This window comes from Condylura cristata, unplaced genomic scaffold (genome assembly GCF_000260355.1).
Source record: "Condylura cristata isolate star-nosed mole 26May11 unplaced genomic scaffold, ConCri1.0 scaffold00004, whole genome shotgun sequence".
NCBI lineage: Eukaryota > Metazoa > Chordata > Mammalia > Eulipotyphla > Talpidae > Condylura > Condylura cristata.
The window spans coordinates 61,438,828-61,457,861 of record NW_004567105.1 but is presented as its reverse complement, the minus strand read 5'-3'; the positions used below and the strand labels follow the sequence as shown (position 1 = coordinate 61,457,861).

General features: G+C 45.6%; 2 protein-coding genes across 2 annotated transcripts in view; both read right to left on the bottom strand.

Annotated features, from left to right (window-relative positions):
- Nucleotides 1–2,244: 2,244 nt before the first annotated feature.
- Nucleotides 2,245–8,315, bottom strand: LOC101618571 (chromosome unknown open reading frame, human C3orf62). The gene is made up of 3 exons (XM_012720306.1): nucleotides 7,002–8,315; nucleotides 6,131–6,222; nucleotides 2,245–4,671 (listed from the first exon to the last, which is right to left on the bottom strand). The coding sequence occupies exons 1-3, from the start codon at nucleotides 7,409–7,411 to the stop codon at nucleotides 4,406–4,408; spliced, it is 768 nt and encodes a 255-aa protein (XP_012575760.1). The 5' UTR covers nucleotides 7,412–8,315; the 3' UTR covers nucleotides 2,245–4,405.
- A 96-nt stretch (nucleotides 8,316–8,411) lies between these two features.
- USP4 (ubiquitin specific peptidase 4 (proto-oncogene)) overlaps nucleotides 8,412–19,034 on the bottom strand; it is a 38,484-nt gene continuing 27,861 nt past the window's right edge. The window contains exons 15-22 of the mRNA XM_004676173.2: nucleotides 17,541–17,629; nucleotides 14,456–14,680; nucleotides 13,222–13,292; nucleotides 12,843–12,961; nucleotides 12,372–12,521; nucleotides 11,328–11,431; nucleotides 9,681–9,769; nucleotides 8,412–9,006 (exon numbers count right to left, since the gene is read on the bottom strand). Coding sequence (XP_004676230.1) covers nucleotides 8,848–9,006; nucleotides 9,681–9,769; nucleotides 11,328–11,431; nucleotides 12,372–12,521; nucleotides 12,843–12,961; nucleotides 13,222–13,292; nucleotides 14,456–14,680; nucleotides 17,541–17,629 — 1,006 coding nt within the window. The 3' untranslated portion in view covers nucleotides 8,412–8,847. The remainder of the gene's footprint in view (nucleotides 9,007–9,680; nucleotides 9,770–11,327; nucleotides 11,432–12,371; nucleotides 12,522–12,842; nucleotides 12,962–13,221; nucleotides 13,293–14,455; nucleotides 14,681–17,540; nucleotides 17,630–19,034) is intronic.

Sequence of the window (19,034 nt, the reverse complement as noted above, 5' to 3'; positions counted from 1 at the left end):
CTCTTGACTCTTAGGCCAGCTCCCAGCAACCCCCTTCATCAAAAATGCCCAGAAGACACAGCCTTCTGTCCCCCCTAAAAGATAGTTGCTTTCTATAAGAGTTGAACAGTTTTGAACATATTAAAAATTCTGAGCCTTGAGCCAAAACTCTTCTTCAAATCAGGCATTTTCCAGTTGGCCTAGGACAGGAAGTACTTCCTCCCCAGAGCTGAGATCCACTGTCAAGTAGATTTCCTGAGCAAAACTTTGTTTCCTCTATAAATATTTAGCTAGGACCTAAAATATTAACGTTCTCTCACAAACTCCAGGGAGAAATCAAGTTGCCAGAACCTCAGCTTGTCTGGGAATAACAGCCTTCTTAACAATTATTAATCTGGTGCTATGGTCTCCCTCATTCACAAGCCCCCCTCACTGCTCTTCACTACTGGATTAAGTATCCATCCCTCAGAGGAGGTACCACTCCTACACTAGATAAGTCCTGTCCTGACCATCTAGAGGGAGAGTGGCCTGAATTAGGTCTCTTTCACAAACCCTTTTCACTGAGTGCTTTGGACCATTAAGAGCTCACAACCATGAGTGGCAAGATGGTTTGGCTGCCCCACCAGCACATCCCTGGGCATAGAAGGGAGATACAGGCCCCAAGGAAATGTTTCTTCTTCCCTGGACTCCTGATTCCCTTGTAACCTTCTCTGGAATGGAAAAGGAGGGTTTGGGAGAATATCAAGGAACCAGGGTCGGTGGCTCTCCTCATTCCCTAGTGAAGGGAGTGGAGGCAGGGGTAGGGAACCCGGAGACCCAGATATGAGAAGTACCCAGTTGTGCTGGCTGAAGCACAAAGAGCAGAGACAGTATATACTAACTTCAGAAGTGCTCCTACTTGGCAAGAGTTCAGACTTCAGAACTAGACCCAAATGCCTGGAAGCCATGCCTGAAACTAGGAATCGCAGCCTGGACAAGACCGAGGACCATCACCATCTCAGCCCACGGTTACCCTTGAATCCTCTTGCAGAACAGTTGCACTGCTCCTTGCTGCACCTTCACTCAGCCATTCACTCTTGTCTTTCCAGCCTTCCTCACCAGCCCACCAGCCTCTCCTAAATCCTCTCCATACCAGCTTCTGCCTTATACAATCCTTGTCAGTCTGTACACTGAGCTAGATTCTCTCTAGTGGCTCTGGCATCAACACTGGTAGGATGCAGCCAGGGACCTGGAAGTCTCTCCTTGGAGGGCTGGATGGGCCAAACTTCTCACATGCCTTGTGCTGTGGCTTGAATTTGCAGTTTGCGACTGGCAGGTTCCAGGGCTCCTATTTATTCTTGAAACTGCCTTGTTTCTATTTTGATTCTGCTAATCCAAATTGCAGTTTGGTGTTTCCACGGAAACAATTCAATGATTGTTTAGCTTGCCAAGATGAACTGCGGGGGAGAGAACCGAATGACGTAAAACATGTTTAGTTCCTTAAATATGACTATCAGTGTCTTCTCAAGAAATCTTTGGCCCCAGCTCCCCGCAAACCTGAGGAAGTTTATAAAAATAAGTGTCCATCCAGGATCCAGGGTCCCTTCAGCTTAATCCCTATGCTTGTACAGATGAGTGTACGCATATGTTCACAGCAAACAGATGACGAAAGCAGGAAGGTCTCCTTGGAGCACCCCAGGGAGCCAGGGTGCTGGCAGAAGCTGTCACCAGGGAAATGGTGAGGCTACCCTGCCGAATGGGGCTGGTGAGGCAGAGGTTGAGGAGCACCTACTTTACCCAACAGCTGTGTTTCTACAGTGAGGATTCCAGGGTGAATTACCCTTTGGCAGATCTGAATAATCACATAAAGATTTTGCTAAGAGAGGCCTACTTATCTTGGGCCAGGAAGAGCCTAAACCCTCTTTCCACTCTCCCATTCTCCCAGGCTTAACCCCTGTTCCCAATGGCCACAGTTTGTCACATGCAGAAAAATATCTTCTCACTTCATTCCTCTAAGGTTAAGGTAAGACCCCCACATCCAGCAGAGTCCCTCAGGGGAGAGTGAACTGAGTTGAGAAACTGCTCTGTGAGACCAGGACCGCCAGCCTCTGAGGGCCCAGCATCGTCAGGAGGATGAGCCCTTAGCAGGGTGCCACTGGCCCTCCCATTGTGGGCCCTGAAGTCTGCCCAATTCTCAAAGCTGTGAAGGTCAGCTCTGACGGAGAAGTAGCTGGTGAGGGATACCCAGGCTTGGCTAGTGGAGATGAGGGTTTCAAAAGACAAATTTAATTTATTCTTTCTGAAGAAGTAACCCGTGGCACTGCAGTTAAAATAGGAAATACAGAGAAGAAAAAAAAAAGAAACACTAAAACTCCCTCCATAACATTTTTCTGTACATGTGCACATACATTTTTACAAACTTGGGATCAGCTACATTAAAATTTTCCCCCTAATTTTGGAATAACTCTTGGTTTATAAAAATGTTGTAAAGATAATGAGTTTTATATACCGTGCGCATAGCCTCCAATGCCAACATCTTATATAATTGTAGTATATTTGTCAAAACTAAAGAGCCTAGCAAATACTTTAATAGTAACTCTAGCCTTTATTTCAATTTAATCAGTCTTTCCACTCATGCCTCCTTTCTGTTCTAGGATGCAATCTAGGATACCACACTGTGGTATCTATGACAGTTTTTGAGCCTTTCCTGGCCCTTTGTGATACTGACAATCTTGCGTACTGGCCAGGGCACCTGGAGAAAATCCCCAGTCTGGGTTCACATGACATTTACCTAAATTAGAATGGGAATGTGGATTTTGGGGTAAGACTACCTCGGAGGTGAAGCCCTTCGGGCAGATGCTATCAGGGTGGGAGACATCACTGGTGTTCACCTGGCTCATGTATTTACCTGGTTCGGTGGCTTCTCTAAGCTTCTCCACCCAAAAGTTGTGCCTTCCCCTTATCGTCCTCTATTCCTTGGGGTAAGCAATCAAGTTTAACTGGGACTGGGTTAGGATTGGGAGATACAGGGATTTAAGCTCCACCTCCTTGCAGGAAAATATCCACATCAGTATGTATTATCTGGAACATACACTTTTGAGACCTACCTTGCTATTTTTTTCTTTTTTCAAAGCAAACAACACGGCTCTATCCATACAGCTCCTTCTCTAGCTGAGCAGGACAGCGGAGTATGCTGTGAGCGTTTCTTATTTGCTCCTGTCCTTCCTGCTCAAGGCAAAACTGGCCTCCAATTCCACAAGCTGCGAGTGCTTACTGAGGGTGCCACTCGCTACCTGTAGTACTGAGCTTCAGGTGACCAAGGAAAAGCCGCTGGTTAGCCTTATCCTACCACTTACCCTACCACTCCAGCTAGAGAGGTGGCAGTGACTACAGCCCCAGGCAAGACCCACCTTAAGTGAGCCCAAAGGAGCTGTCAGCGCTATGGTAAAGGGCTACCCCCGGCTCTACAGCATGCCCCATGCCAAGGTGATTAGCCTGACTGCGGGGGAGGCTCCCTGGGCCTTCCTCCCTAGTTTTTTGGAGGCATCAAACATTGCCTGACAGCTTATTAAGTTTTCCTGAAAGAACAGCACAGTTTTAAGAAAGCTACCTGAACAATTTCTAGTGATGTGCTTTCTTTCTTCCCAGGGGTGGGGCTAGAACAAGTCCTATTAAGCTTTGCAGTGATGCTCTCTCCGGGGGGTTAGTGACCTTGGCTCTCCTTTACTCCCTGCCTGACTTGCCCAGCAGGGTGGCTGCCATGGGAACCATGCGCGGCTTCCAGGGTTTCTGTGCTTGGAATGGGACTGATGAGACTCAGGCATGCCTGAAAGGGTGGGATCTGTATTTGCCTCCTTGACTCACCGCCTTAACTCAGGGCCCGTGTGTGTGATGCAGTGTGCGGGAAGGCCTCGTGAGAATGTCCTGTCAGGAGAGCACCAGGAATGCTGCCATTCCCTCTGACACGATCACAAGGCCTCTTGAATAGGCCTTTAAGCTGAACAGACAAGGATGAGGGAATGGAGGAAGGGCAGGTCTGGACATGAGGAGAGCGTGGGCCCCAAATGGGAAATAGTCTGCAATGTGTGCAAAATACACAAGGATGGCAGAGGGCACAGGGCCAGTGTCACTCTTCACTGAGCTCACCTGGGATGAACTGGCCCAGCCAGAGGTATGATACAACCACCCTGGTTGTGTCCAAATTGCTTTTTCAGGATTTCATGGAAAAGAACACCAAGAGACACAGCAAAGGCCCAGGATCTATACCTGCCTTGGGCAACTGGGTATATTGAACATAAAAATGGGGACGGGGGAGGAGAAATCAACAGAAAGTAGCATTTCAAAACAACAGAAAAATGGGCCCTGTGGTCCTGTGACAACTGTGACTGTTTCTGTACAGATGCCTTAATAAGAGCCTGCAAAAAATCAGTAACAAAATCAACCATCCTTACTCAATTTGGTATTTAAAAGAGGTCATCAAATTGTAATCCTCTTCCAAGTCCAGAACAGTCTGAATGATATTGTGATCATCGAAGGCCTGCTTAAGGCAGCCAGGGTCAGCATCTGAGGCCTTCTGGGGACTCTCGTCCACCAGCAGGGTCCAGGCTTCTTCCTTGAAGGGTGAATCTTCACAACGACCACACACACGGTTCAACTCGTTTTCAAACTCTAGTTTTCCAGCCAATTCTTCAATAGTTCGGATGCTTGTATGGTCTTAAATATAAGAACATTCAGTTTTACAATTCCAGTGAGAGGTTTCCAAAGACATGTCAAGCAGAAGTTAAAAAGCAGGAAAAGGCGGCAATTCTTCTGGGATTATGCAAAGCAGGGTAATTCTGCCCAAGGCAGGCAGATTGTCAGAATGAGTGCCAAATTCTAGGAGGACCCTAGAAATTCATCCAGCTCTATCTACCAGTCCCCAGGAATGGAGAAGATGCAGATACACACTTGTCCTGGCTTTTAAGGAACTCCTTGACTTACAGAGATGATAATACATCATATGAGAAGAATGAGGTTTTTTTGGGATCATCAAAATGCTGCCTGGTGCTGGCCCTACCAAGGCCTATTCTACACAGAGCCCACAATGACTTCAGTTCATCTCTGAGGCTACTAAAGATTTAATCCACTAAAGTAGTGGGCAAGGAGGGGGTCCGCTTAATGACTCTGTGTAACTCCCCTCACCAGGCCTCACTTTCATACCCTATAACCTTCAGATGCCCTTCAGAACCAACAACTTTAGGCAATGCCCACGGGTATAAGTCCTTTAACTATGAGCTATTTGTCCAAAGTGTAGTGTGAGTCATTAAAAATAGGGCATACGCAAGTTATGTAAACAACCTAGATGTCCATAGAGCAGTGCATGAGGAAGATGGGATACATAGGCACAATGGACTACTCTACTATTATTAAAAAAAAGAAAGAACTCTTACCATTTGCAACATGGATGAACTTGAAGAGGATTATACTAAATGAAAAAAGTCAGGAGGAAGACAAACACTGGATGATTCCACTCATGTGGATATAAGGGAAGAAAGCAAATAACAGACAAAACCAAATGAAAGCAAACCTTGGAATCTGAAGAACTGAGGTTAGCAGAGCAGGAGAGAGGGTAGGAGCAAAGGGGAGAAGGGGCCCTAAGCACTCTGGTGAGGGTGTGGTGTGGTAACATCCATTTGAAGAGGCAGGTGTGAATCTATTCCTAGAACAGTCAGTATTGTAAATCAACGGTACCTCCATAAAAAAAAATAAAGTTGGACAAAGTTTACACAACAGTGTGTGTAAAAAGCTGTGTAACAAGGTGTACAGCACTATGTTAACAGTAGCTATTTTCAAATGGTAGAATTATAGAACTTTTGTCTTCTCATTTTCCTTCTGATCTCCCAGGCCAGCTAGACTCCATTCTTTCCCTCCTCTTCATCTATGTCTTGTTTCCTTCATATCTAAGTTCAACTACCAAGTTCTGGGGCCTGTCTCTTGCATCCCATTCATTGTAACAACATCTGAGATGACTTGACTGGTATGCGAGTCCATCTGGCTGTGAGCTCCAAGAGGGCTCTATGCAATACAAACCCGCTGAGCAAATGACGAGAAATAAGGGAGTCTTAAAATCTAAGACACTTGCTGATGCAGAGATCTGCGGGATGGACCAAGATCGGCCATCTTCCTTACTCACCAATCATATCAAGCAGATCCTTTGTGACCTCTTGGCTACAACTGCTTAGTGGCAAGTTTGAGTCAACCTTCAAATCTTTTTCCAAATCTTTCCTGTAGGCCCCCAGAGAAAAGGGAACAAAAAAATAAGGGGGGGGGGGATGGTGGAATTAGCTCTTCAAGAAAGAAGGAAACTCGAACTCAGTGATAGATGTTAAAGACAAAAACTTATTGGTAACTTTAAAAATTGTCATTTATAGTATGATTAGAGACGACTGGAAACGCTAAATCAGCAAAATTGACCAACGGCATCATCATGACTTATGATCACGAAAGACTGTGTATTAACATCTATGAATCAAGGTGAATATTCAAAGTTAAATGTTTTCTTCATTCTCTACCAATAGGACAACCAAGATGGCAACAATTCAAGGCTTCATTCAATGTGATCATCCTTCTCCAAAACAAGGTGCCTGGGAGCAGGCAACTTGTTACCTGGGAGAAAAGGTCTAGGGCTGACCTTAACTCAGGGCAGGCTAAAAACTTCTGAGGCAGGCAGGGAGCAGAGACAAGGATGAAGCCAGAAGAGTACATGACGCTGATACCATTCAGCCTCACCTCAGCATGGGCAAAGGATATTGTTTCTAAGATTTCTGTTTCTGCAGCATTAAAAAAAAAATAAAAACCAGGATAACATTCACTGACCTTTAGGTACTACAGTGTGGTTTCCATGACATTTAACAGCAAGGACACATACATACATAGCCTGCTGAGGCCAAGTTCTTAAACTTACCAAGAGGAGGCCAGGACACACTCAATTTAGGATCTTCAATTAAGTATTTCAGAAAGGAGACCCCTTAACTGTAGCCATGAAACTATCAAATTCAAATCACCTTAGACTTTCTTTTCTCCAGTTCTCCCCATCTCCTGCCACTCTCCAAAACTGTCTTTCAGGTGCCAACATGGAGGTATGCATCAATACATTTTCCTTGCTGATCAGAGGTTTTCTTTGGGGACACAAAGCTGGTGACTTTGCGCTCATTGGGGCGTGGTTTGGTGCAAAAGCAGAGCTCTCACTCTCGGGAGCACATGGGACAGGAGTGAAAGGCGCTGAGACAGAGCAGGCTGCCAGGGAGTGCCTCCTGCAGAGCAGCCGGTGCACCGGGAGGGGGAGAAAGAGCTGCGCCGCATCCAGCGCCAGCCTCTGCTGGCCTGAGCACTCCTGGGAATGACTGACTCCTTCAAAAGCTCGGTCAATGGCTGCAGTCAGTTCCTTTCTGCATCTTCTCAGTTTTTCAGACATTTCCCCTAAAAGCGACCACCTCTTTATTATGTAAAGCAATGCACAAGGCAAAAAGAAAGCTACAGATGAGGTTGCAAAGTACCCCCAGTGGGATTTCAGGCATTTTTTGAGCTTGATGCTAGCTCCGCCAGGGAAGTTGGAAAGCCCACCACACTCGAGACTCCCTCGGGGGAGGGGACACAATGTACTGGGAAGCAGCCCCCGGGACTCCGGCTCTGCCTTCCTGCCTGGCGGCTCCTGCCAGCCAGTAGTCCCACAGGCCCTGGGCTCACAGCTGCCAGGCCAGCCCACCCCCACCACTACCCACCTCGCCCCGCCACACCCCCACCCCGCGGCAGGTGGTCCGGGACCGCATCCTCACCAAACAGCAGCGGCCGCCCACACCCCGCCACCCTCTCACCCGGGAACCCGCCGCTAACGGTCGGTCGCCGATCGGTCGCGTCCCAGATAGATCACCTGGGCCAGTAACTGTGGGCCCAGCCCCCACGGCTCAGGTTAAAGGTCAGAAAGCCGGTCTCAACCCTGTGCTTCAGTCCACCCGGAGGGCCAAGGAAGGGGCGGGGCACAGGGAGGCGGGGCTGGGCCTGGACTTGGCGGCGGGGGCGGGGCAAGGGCACGGAGCCGACATTCCGAGGGGCAGGCGACTCACTTCTTATCAAAAGTGGGCAAGCTATCTGGAGCCCTTTCCGGACCTGATATTTAAATCCCCAGTAGGGTTCCCACTCTCAAGCCAATGTGGAGAAACTACTGGACAGGGCACAATGCCCTGCAGAGTTGTATGTACCGACTGCTTTAAAGTGATGTTGAATAAAAAGTTCCACAGTATCTGTCTGACTGGATTCATCAAGGCTGATGAGGGACCTAACAGAACTGCTAGGCTCCACTTCAGATAGAGGGGGAAGAATATTGGGAATTCCAAGATGACTCAAAGGACACAGAAATGGGTGTCAGTAGCTACTTTTTGGGAATTATAAACCCATCTAAGTGCATGGAGAGGGAAAAGGGGACGTTAAATTTACTTGAGGTGTGGTTTGGGTGGGCAGGCTACTGGGGTAGCCAGTAATCAGCACCAGAATCAGACATCCAGAAACTCAGGGCAGCCTGCAGCAAGCCTGCCACAGCACACACAAGCACAGCGCTCTCAGCACTCTCTGGAACCCAGCAGACACACTACATTGTGAGCACCCCTCCCAACTTCCACTCTGCAGCTCCACAGGTTTCACAGAAATTTCTCACCCCCTGTTTAAAAAGAAAAATAATTCAGCCTCTTGACATAACCCTTCTGAGCAAACAAGGTCTTTTTTTTTTCTTCTGCTCATAAAAGGGAATTTCCTTATCTGGTTTTTAGACTGAACCCTAGCAGTCTTCCAAGTGTCAAGGATGTTCTTCTGGGGATTACACCGGTGCTGTGGGGTAGCAGGGTCACAGAGGCAGCATCAGTTGGTGTCCATGCTGCATGCCTCATCATCCCCCAAGCCCTGCTGCGAGCTGGCTGGTCTTGTCCCTCCATCAGAGGACCCAGGAAAACCAAGTGAAGATGTCTTATAAAACTCATCATCTCGACGCTCGTAAAATAGCACATAAGCTGCTTTTGTCTAAAACACAAGAGGGGAAAAATCCATTCACTGATTGGAAAAAAACTACTCCACCCCAGTTTTTCTTTACTGTTCAAAACCCACATCTCAGGAATCTGCCATCTTGCTCTGTGCATCCACACACAGTAGCAACAGTGAAGGGCATCACCCCTGAAGCGCCCATACTGCCCATGCCCAGCGGGTAGAGAAAGGGCCCAGTGCCACATCACCCTAGGGAGTCAAGTTCCTCATTTAGGAAGGGTTCCAGGAGGAATGACAGTCAACTCATTCACTAACTCTTCCAGTTCCCACTGTCCCATCAGGATAACTCAATAACCAACTTGCCCTGGAGAGACTCTTCCCAGTTTTAATCTATAAAAATAGGTCTACTTGGGCCCTCCCTGGTGGTGCAGCGGGTTAAAGCACAGCACTAAGAAGCTAAAGCCACTTCAGCATGAGTTCGATCCCCACCCCAGAGGTGATCCACATGGCGTGGCAGGCCTCTCCTGATCCGCGGCCTCTCCTGATCCGCCCGCTGCTTGCTCCTCTCAGCAGTGTACTTCATTATTCTGCCTGTTCTGCTCCCCACACTGTCTTTGGTGAAGCCTCTCACGGCCCCTGCACCTCTGGCCTGTACCTCAGTTCTGTATGCGTAAATAAATAAATCTTAAAAAAGAAAAAATAGGTCTACTCACCACAATCTGATCCTCTGAAGCCAGGGACACATTGCTATCATCAAAGTAATACCATTTCCCGTTCAGTTTATTCTTTGCATGTGCAGTATCTGCCAAGTTAACAAAGAAAATACTTTAGCCATCAGCAGAGAAAAAAAAATCTGGCTAGTTTATTAGGTTTGCACTAAATAGTAACAAAACTCTTAACATATGAAACACTCTCAAGAGAATCATAGCTTCTGTCTTAACAGCCAAAGACAACTCATCCTTTAAAAAAAAAAATCTATTCTCAAACAGCTGCTGAAAGGGTTTTAAAAATGAACTGCCAGAGACCAGAGTTTAAAAATTTGGACTATGCCTCTTACGGGCTCTGGAGCCTGTGGAAGTAATCCTGGTTAAGGGCATTTGGAATTACATTTATCTTTCTCTAAGATTGTGAATCAAAATTTGTGGCTATAATTCCCCCAATGGTCCAAGTATTTCTGACAGCCAATACTTCCTGTTTTGATTTATTATTTCTAAGTAGCAATTCCCAATTCCTGCTCCAACCAGACTCTAGGATACAATAGAATCTAATGGAGATCTGGTTTCTTTCTTTTTTTTTTTCTTTTCATTTCAGGAGATCTGGTTTCTAATCTGAACCTACTATGTGAGTCTGGATAAATCCTGTCACATTCTCCTAGCTACATGCCTTCTACAAGCAGTAATGGTCAGAAACACAGCAAAGAAGGGCTGAGGGCCTGTCTGCATTGTCTGTTCTTGACGTTACAGCAGCAAAATAGTTTCAACTGTGGGTCCAGTATAGTCCTTCACAGTCAATCTAATCTTGTAGATAAAGAAAACTAAAGCAGAAGGTGGCAAAAAACTTGCCCAAGTAGTGCATTCACATGCTAAAACAGCAGTTAATCCACTGAAATGCAAACTGGCACCTTCAGTATTAAGCCTCAATACCGGCTGTGGCAGCTGGCCTGGTGCAGATGTGACAGACAAGGCAAAGTTCAGTTCCTCACTTTATATCACTAACACCTTCTCATAAACAATTAACATTGTAATGTAAACCAATACATTATACAAATTTTGGAAAATAAAGTAGAGCAACAAGAAAACCATTTTAGTGAGAAAAGGTAGAAAGCACACTTTTTAACACTTCTCCCAGGTTTCCCCCAATCAGATTCTTTGTTTTAATACCGCGATGAAGCTATCCTCTGGAGGGATGTAGCTGTGTTGCTGTTCTCACTAAACAGAGCGTATCATGAGCGAGACGTCCCAAGGTTATTACCAACTGTACTCTGCAGTGAATGTAGTACTCTCCCATCACGGAGACAGAAGTATTGCCACGTGCGCTGAGCGCCAATGCTGCTACTAAACTTCCACTATTATCAACAGGGATCTAGCTTTACACATAAAGCTTTTTGACATCTTAATGTCAAGTATTTTCCTTAAGATACCATTTCCAGAAGTGGGATTATTAAAGAATAAGAACCAAAATCAAGTAAGTGAACAAATAAGAATGGAAGGGCAGCAGTATGGCGGAAGTCTAAAACCTGAAGCTGTGTTGCTGCGCAGGGAAATGGCCTGGGACAACACCTGGCGTACAAGGAGGCTGGAGAGTGATAACGGGCTGAGGCTATTTCTGGGTCTCAGAAGGAAGCAGATGCCAATACTTACAGTGGCCAACCCCCATGGCTCCATAGTGATTGGACACAGCAATGAGATCGTACACATAAGGCCTCGCTGACGGGTCACAGACAAACTCGGACATGTTCAGAGCTCTGAGCACAAAACACGAAATCACTTTTGAATACATTCAGCTCAGAGTAACCCAGCAATCCCTTTTATGCAACAGGCTAGAATACAGAGGGAGTGAATAGATCATGACAGTTGGGACTCTAGGGTCCTGTGCTGATCACTGACAATATTCAGACTAGAAAAGAGAAATTCCTGGATAATTGTAACCATAGACCAAAAGGTAAGGAAGGGCCCCGGGCACAGAGGAAGCCAGCAGTGACCATGCAGCAATGTTTGTTACTATCAAAATACAACTAGTGCCAGGAAAATGTAAGCTAAATACCAAGACAGACTTATCCCTGGTGTTATTTTTCAAATTTCAAACATACAGAAAGATGATTTATAACTAATATCTATATAGCTACCACCTGGGTTCCACATTGACACAATGCTTCATCTGTCTATCTAGCCCCCCCAACACCCCCCACATCCCTCAAAAGCATTTTTAGAATATACATTTTGTTAAGAAGCTCCTATCTTATGGATTTATTTCCTGGGTCAGTGACATTCTGTACCCTGGGACCTGAAAAGACACAATAGACATCCCAAGGACAGGGCAGTGATCAGCACCTTCAAGAATTCAGTTCTTCCCAGAAAACTATTCTCTGGTTGCCTTGTCCCCTTTTATTATATGTAACATGGTCGTGTGCTGTCCTGCTGGACCCAGGATCAACGACTGATGGAAATTATTAGATGTCATGAGGGATTCAAAGTAGGAAGCAGTAGAGGCAGAGAAGACTGGCCTCACCCTGAGTCTGGAAAAAAACTTCTGTTGGAAACTCCTCCCCAAAGACTGGATAGAGAGGAGAAGTGACTCAAAGTCTAGCCTCTAGAACCAAGCGACACACAACCTAGTACAGAAGTCTGGTGGCAAAACCCTCATCCAATCAGTGTCCAACTTTCCTATTAACATCCAGGACTCACCTGACTGGGAATTCCACGACTGTGTCTAGTTTATCCCTCCAGTACCTACTGTAGGAGAAACGCTTGAGGTGGACCACCAAGATCCTCGGCAAGGACCACAGATCAAACTTCTTCGTGGCCTGTTGATGCTTCTTACAGTTGGGACAATACCTTAAGAGAAAAGAGAAGCCTCATTCTATTGGGGAAGCAGGGAGCCGGTGTGACTGAGCACTCATGGAGGGGAGGCACAACTGCCGCCCCACAACAGCCATTCGGCACAATATAGCAAGTAGGTCGCTAAGCCGCCTTCCAAAGCAGAGTGATGGCTTTCTTGGTGTGGAAATATAATCCATACAGAAAAAGAACTTCTATCACAAAGCTGGCCATACAAAAAAATGACATGTCCAAGTTCAAAAGGTTTTTGTGTGGAGAGATGCTGAGAGTCTGGGGATATATAAGCATTCCCCTGCCTAAAGGTGAGGAACTACGTACCAGGGGTCGTGCTCCCCAAGGGTTTCCATGGTGGTGAAGAGCTCAATGCAGTCTCTCAGGGCTACTGCAGTCTTCTTCTTCTTCTGTGGCTGCAACATGCTCACATGTTTCTCATAGGCCTGTAAGGAAGAAAGCGCTGAGTTCTGCTGGAGAAACACAACCTGACCAGGTCAAATCACAACCTCATGAGTCTCACACCTGGAACATAATGTACTTTCTGGAACCTCTGGACACACAATGATAAAATCTGGAAGTGCTTTTCACTTTCCACCTGAAACATTAACTTTTTAAGTTGCCATCTGACTGGTTAAGAGTGACACCCATACACCACCAGAGCAGGTATCAACATGGACCACTGCCCAAGAACAGAGGGACCTACCTCAGATTCTTGTTCATCGTAGTAAAGGCTCCGTGCCTCACTGTCCCAATCAATGGCCAGGGTGGATCGAGCTATGGAAGCAAACAAAGTGTCCTCATTACTGAACGGCCAAGAGGTTCTTAGATGACATGAATAAAAAGGAGCACCCTTAAGCCGTACCATCTGAGTTCAGCCAGCCAATTTTGAAGTCTGATTCCCAAGTCCTTAGGCAGATTCTCCATGTGACAGATAAGCTCCAAAGACAAAAGGCTATATAGAGTTCTGAATGGGCATAGGTAAAGGTGGAGTAATATAAGAAAACCTGACAACTTTTATGAAACAAGGTGCGGCCTACTTTGAACCAGTTTACTCTCTGGGTGCATTTTCTAGTCCAGCTTGGAAGAGGGAGGGAAAAGGGAAAACTGAGGTGAAAAATCAAAGACTAACAAGGTGGCTAGAATTCACAAGACAATGTACTAGAAAGGAGGAAGGTGCGGAGAGGTCAGGGCTGCAGGAAAACAGATACAGAGATCAAAAAATGTTTTTGTAAAGCTATTACTAAAATAACTTTCAAGAGGTATAAAAGGGAGGAGGAGGGAAGCTAGCTAGGGTGTCTAGCTAATTTTCATCTCCAATGGAGGAAACTAAAATACATGAGGCACTTTTGCAGCTCCCCAGCCCAGCCTGTGCCAGTGCCTTCTTGGCTCATTGGTGCCCTGCACACACAGCACACACCCCACGCCGGAGTCCTCCGTCTGTACAGCAATCCTTACTGCAGGACGTCACATGAAACAGACACCTTATAAAATCCATGCCCATGCTCTAGACCAACTCTACAGAGGTCATATTTCTTGAGCATTCTTATGAACAAGAGAAATACGCATTTCTTCTCTTTAGTGAAATGAATTTGGGGGAAGATCTGTCACCAAGGAGGACCACGAGAAATGTTATTCATCAGGAGAAAAGGTGCCGAGTGGTAACTGGCATCCAGTGCGACAGTCGGGGATGGAAGGAATGGATGGGGTGCATACTTCCTTCTCAAATCATAAAGGACAGAGAACAACCTGATGGGGTGGGGGTGGGTCAGGTCCCTTTGAAAGTCTCAAGGAGGTGTCAAACCAAGGACCACATATATGTCTGTTTCTGGAGTTTCAAGATTACAAAAGCCCAATGCAGTAAGTACTGAGTGCAAGTATTTTCAAATAGACATTAGTTCCCCAAAAGTCCAGTTTGAAAGGCCAGAGAAAGTGCTTACAGTTCAATTTAAGGAGTTTTCCATCAGTTGCAAGTGAATTTATGTCTGCTGTCCCATAGGAGTTCACAAGGCTGAAGGTAAAAAGTCTTTTGGGGTAGTGTCGGCCTTTGATCTTTTGGGTGGTCTCCCCATGGTCACTTCCCAGTTCATCTTCTCCACTGCCTTCTGTTTCAGAAAGCTGCTCTTTACCTTCTTCCTGATGCTCCATCTCTTCTTCGTCTTCTCCTGGCAAATAAGTGATAAATAATGTGGATATAATTTGCCATTACTTCAATGTTAAAATTGTATTTATATAGTTTCCACCTAGATTTTGTCCTGCGTGTGAAATAGCAGCTATGCCTCTGTTTACAAGGCATCTGACTTCAAGCTGAGACAACAGCATATACTTACATGGTATCATTAAGTCAGCATCTAGTACATACTGGATATTTCAAACACATTATCTCACTAAACTGTGACCTTAACTCTTTGAAGCAGAGTAACACAGGTTTTAAAAGTTCAGAAGGATGAAGTGACTTGTCCAAAGTCCAACCCTCACCTTTTGCTGGAAATTTCAGCGCTGTAACATACAGAGCACCAAGAACCCAAGGTCATCCAGCACCTGTTCAAGACTACTATTACTACTCAAACACCTCTTTTTATGGGGCCTGACTACATAACACACTACTGTCATCCTTAGTGTGTGAACAGGATGCTCTGGGAAGAATAATAATATGACTATGGAATAACCTAAAATACCAACGATTTTGAATATCTACTGAAGACAGAACATTGTGATTATTATTTTAACACTAAATCTCACTTTCCAGAACTACTCATCTCTTTGAGAAATCGGGACATCTGGATTGGCAATTAAGAAATGATAGGCTAGGCCAGCAAGTACGCAGCAGAATGAAGACATAGGGTTCACCTCCTGTATATATCCCTAACCAAAATACATCGCAACAAAGCCAACTCTGGGGCTGATGAAGTGATTACTGTCCTATAGAAGGACAGAGAACAGGTGCAACGGTATGGTGCAAAAAGGTAGGATTGAGAATGGGCACATATTAAAAACAACCCCGGGCCCTCCCTGGTGGCGCAGTGGGTTAAAGCACAGCACTAAGACGCTAAAGACACCTCAGTATGAGTTCGATCCCCGCCTGCCCCGGAGGTGACCACATCACATGATGAGGCAGACCTCTCCTGATCCGCCCACTGCTACCCTCAGCAGTATACTTCGTTGATATGCCTGTTCTGCTCCCCACTCTGTCCCTGGTGAAGCCTCTCACCCTCCGCATCTCTGGCCTGTACCCCCATTCTGTACGAATAAATAAATAAATCTTTAAAAACAAACAAAAAAACAACCCCAACAGGGCCTCCCTAGTGACTCAAGGGTAAACCACAGCACAATGAAGCTACCCACAGCCACTGCAACACAAGTTCAATCCCCAGCCAGGGAGGTGACCCATAGGGAGCAGCAGACCTCTCCTGTCTCGCCTACTGCTCCCTTCAGCAGTATACTCCGTCGGTCTGCCTGTTCTGTTCCCCACTCTGTCCCTGGTGAATCCTCTCACCCTCCGCATCTCTGGCCTGTACCCCAATTCTGTATGAATAAATAAATCTTAAAAAAAAAAAAAAGGGAAGGTGTATGAGAGAAATCAGTGAAGCAAATAAGAATGACAAAGACAAATACATTTATGAAGCAGATGATTCAACAAAGCAAAATACTACTAAAAAATATCAGACACTAGAAATCAAGAAGAGACTTCTAAATCCCAAAGTGAGAGGAGGGAGAAGGGGTGAAAAGAGTACAAGTGATAGTGACTGGGGAGGTAAGAGGGGGAGGTATTATTCAGTATTTTCCTCTATAAATAAAAACTCAAGTCCTCATGGATCTCCTAATCCAGCTGGGAGAATTAAAGAATGACTACCTCCTTTCAATGGGCATGTTGGCAAATAATTGCTTGGTGAGGTTCCTGACTAATTAGGTGACTTAAATTGAAGCTCTGTTGTAGGTGCAGTACTTTCTTCACCAGAAGTTGTTAGTCAGCTTTGGCAAGAAAAGTTATTTTAATAATAAATTCTGTAAGAAAAATTAAAATGTGTATCAAAACAGAGAAAAAGAACTGTCAAAGAGAGGTCCCAAATATCCGTGACAGGTAGACATTAATGGTTTCACTACGGGACAAAGTTGACGTGATTATGCTAAATGAAAGAAGTACAAACACCAGATGATTTCATTCATATGTGGAATATACAGAAACAAAGCAAAGGAACAGACAAAACCAAACCAAATCTCTGGATGTGAACAGCAGAACAAGAACAGGGATGTGTTTGAGAGCAAAGAGAACTTCCCCAACAGAAAATATGTTAAAATGTTGGGGGTGGGTGTGGGAGGGAAAAATCTGCAACAGTAATATGGAGGATATTTATTCCTATTGTAATGGGAAAAAGATACCAAGTTACCTAAGCCCTGAAAAGAACTGACACTCTAACAATGCAGGTCAGACACAGAGCCTAGGTCAGGAATAAGCTTCTGATCATCACTCAGTCACAAAAGGATAATAAAGGCTCTGATATCCTATAACAAGCCCATCCTACTGCTCTTTGAACGTGGTCCACTTACCTCCCATTGGAGAAGCTGTCTAGAGACACCTACCACACGCAAATTTTAGAGTAGAAAGAAAAAGGGACTCTCAAGAAAGCCTATTTCTGCCTTCTAACTGGTTAGCCAGGAAACCTGTCCTTCCGGCAGTGATGTTGCACCAGTGATGAGGAAGGGTCAGGATACAGTTCTGCTGACAGGAAAGTTCCTGAAACGTTGGAGGCAAGTAGGATAAGCATCCATTCTGCACCACCAACAGATCAGAATCAAATCCTAACTGCCTCACGCCCCTGGGCAGGCACTCATCATCTAAGAAGATTCAATGGGGTACTGATGTGCAGACAGGTACAGAGCTGCGGACAGAGTTTCCACATGTGCTTGATAGAGAGCCCTCAACCCAGCCTCAGAGCCTCTTTGACCCACGCATCCACCAGCTTTGGAGAGGGAGGCCAGGAGAGATTTGGTCAGTCAGAGTCTGGCAGTGTGGAGAGCACTCACCTTCACAGCTGCCCCTGGAGCCATTGCAGGTTCCTGGCTCCAAGGGCGAGCAGGCAAACTCATCAGGCAAAGGTTGTTTTATATACCGGCTTGAGAAAAGAAAAATGAAAAACCGTTAGTTGTATTATTCCTATTTCAGTTATAATAGTTGATAATTTATATGACAAACCACTCACAAAGCAATTTATATAAAAAGTGCTTTAAAATCATGAAATTGAGAGGTGGGCCCTCTGTGGTGGCACAACGCGTTAAAGCACAGCCGCCTCAGCATGAGTATGATCCCCAACCAGGGAGGTGACCCACATGGCGTAGCAGACCTCTCCTTTCTTGCCCAATGCTCCCCCTCAGATTGTACTTTTGTCAATCTGCCAGTTTTGCTACCCATTCTGTACCATTCCTGCACCTCTGGCCTCTACCTCAGTTCTGTATGCATAAATAAATAAATCCTAAAAAAAAAAATAGAAAGAAATTGAGAGGTATCCAAAAGATAAGATGTTAAATTTCAAAGCCATTGATGACTCTGAAAATCTTCAATGAATGTCACGTGGCACCATCATTCTAATAGTACTTTCTAGAGGTCTTCCTGATGGTGCAGGGGTTAAAGACACAGTGCTATCAAACTATGGCCAGTCACTGTGGCAAGGGTTTAATCCCTGGCTGGCCAGGGAGGTGACCATGGCCAGACAGCGCAGCAAACCTCTCCTGTCTCACCTGCTCTCCTCAGCAGTGTACAGTGTAATACTTTCTTTTTAAAGATTTATTTATTTGTGCATATAAAAACTGGGATAAAGGCCAGAGGTACAGGGGGTGAGAGGATCCACAAGAGAGTGTGGGGAGCAGGACAGGCAGAATGACTGAAATATAATGCTGAGGGGAGCAGAGGGCGAGACAAGAGAGGTCTGCTGCATCATGTGGGTCAGCTCCCTGGCCGGGAATCAAACTCATGCTGCAATGGCTGTGGATAATTTCATAATGCTGCGCTTTAATCACTTGCACTACTGAAGGCCCCTCAACAGTGTATTTTAGTGGCTCTGGTTGTTCTGCTCCCCCCTCTCTCTGGTAAATCCTCACCACCACCCCCACCTCAGGCTTACTTACATCCCAGTTATTGCATGCATAAATAAATAAATGTTTAAAAAAACAAATAAAAATAATAATTGCTAATGATACTAATTGCTAGCTTTAGAGTGGTAGTAGAATATACTTTAGAAGTAATATTCAAATACAAAATGCCATCAGCATTTAGGACTCCTAAAGTAGACATGACTCCAGGGACCAGAAGAGGCTTATGATGTATCAGATGCACCATCTAAACAGCACCTGCCCTGGCCCTCCCAAGGGCTGGCACAACTGCATTTAAAAAAAAAAAAATTATTAATTTACGCATACAGAACTGGAGTACAAGCCAGAGGTGTAGGGGCGGTGAGAGGCTTCACCAGAGACAGAGTGGGGAGCAGAACAGGCAGATGGACGAAGTACACTGCTGAGGGGAGC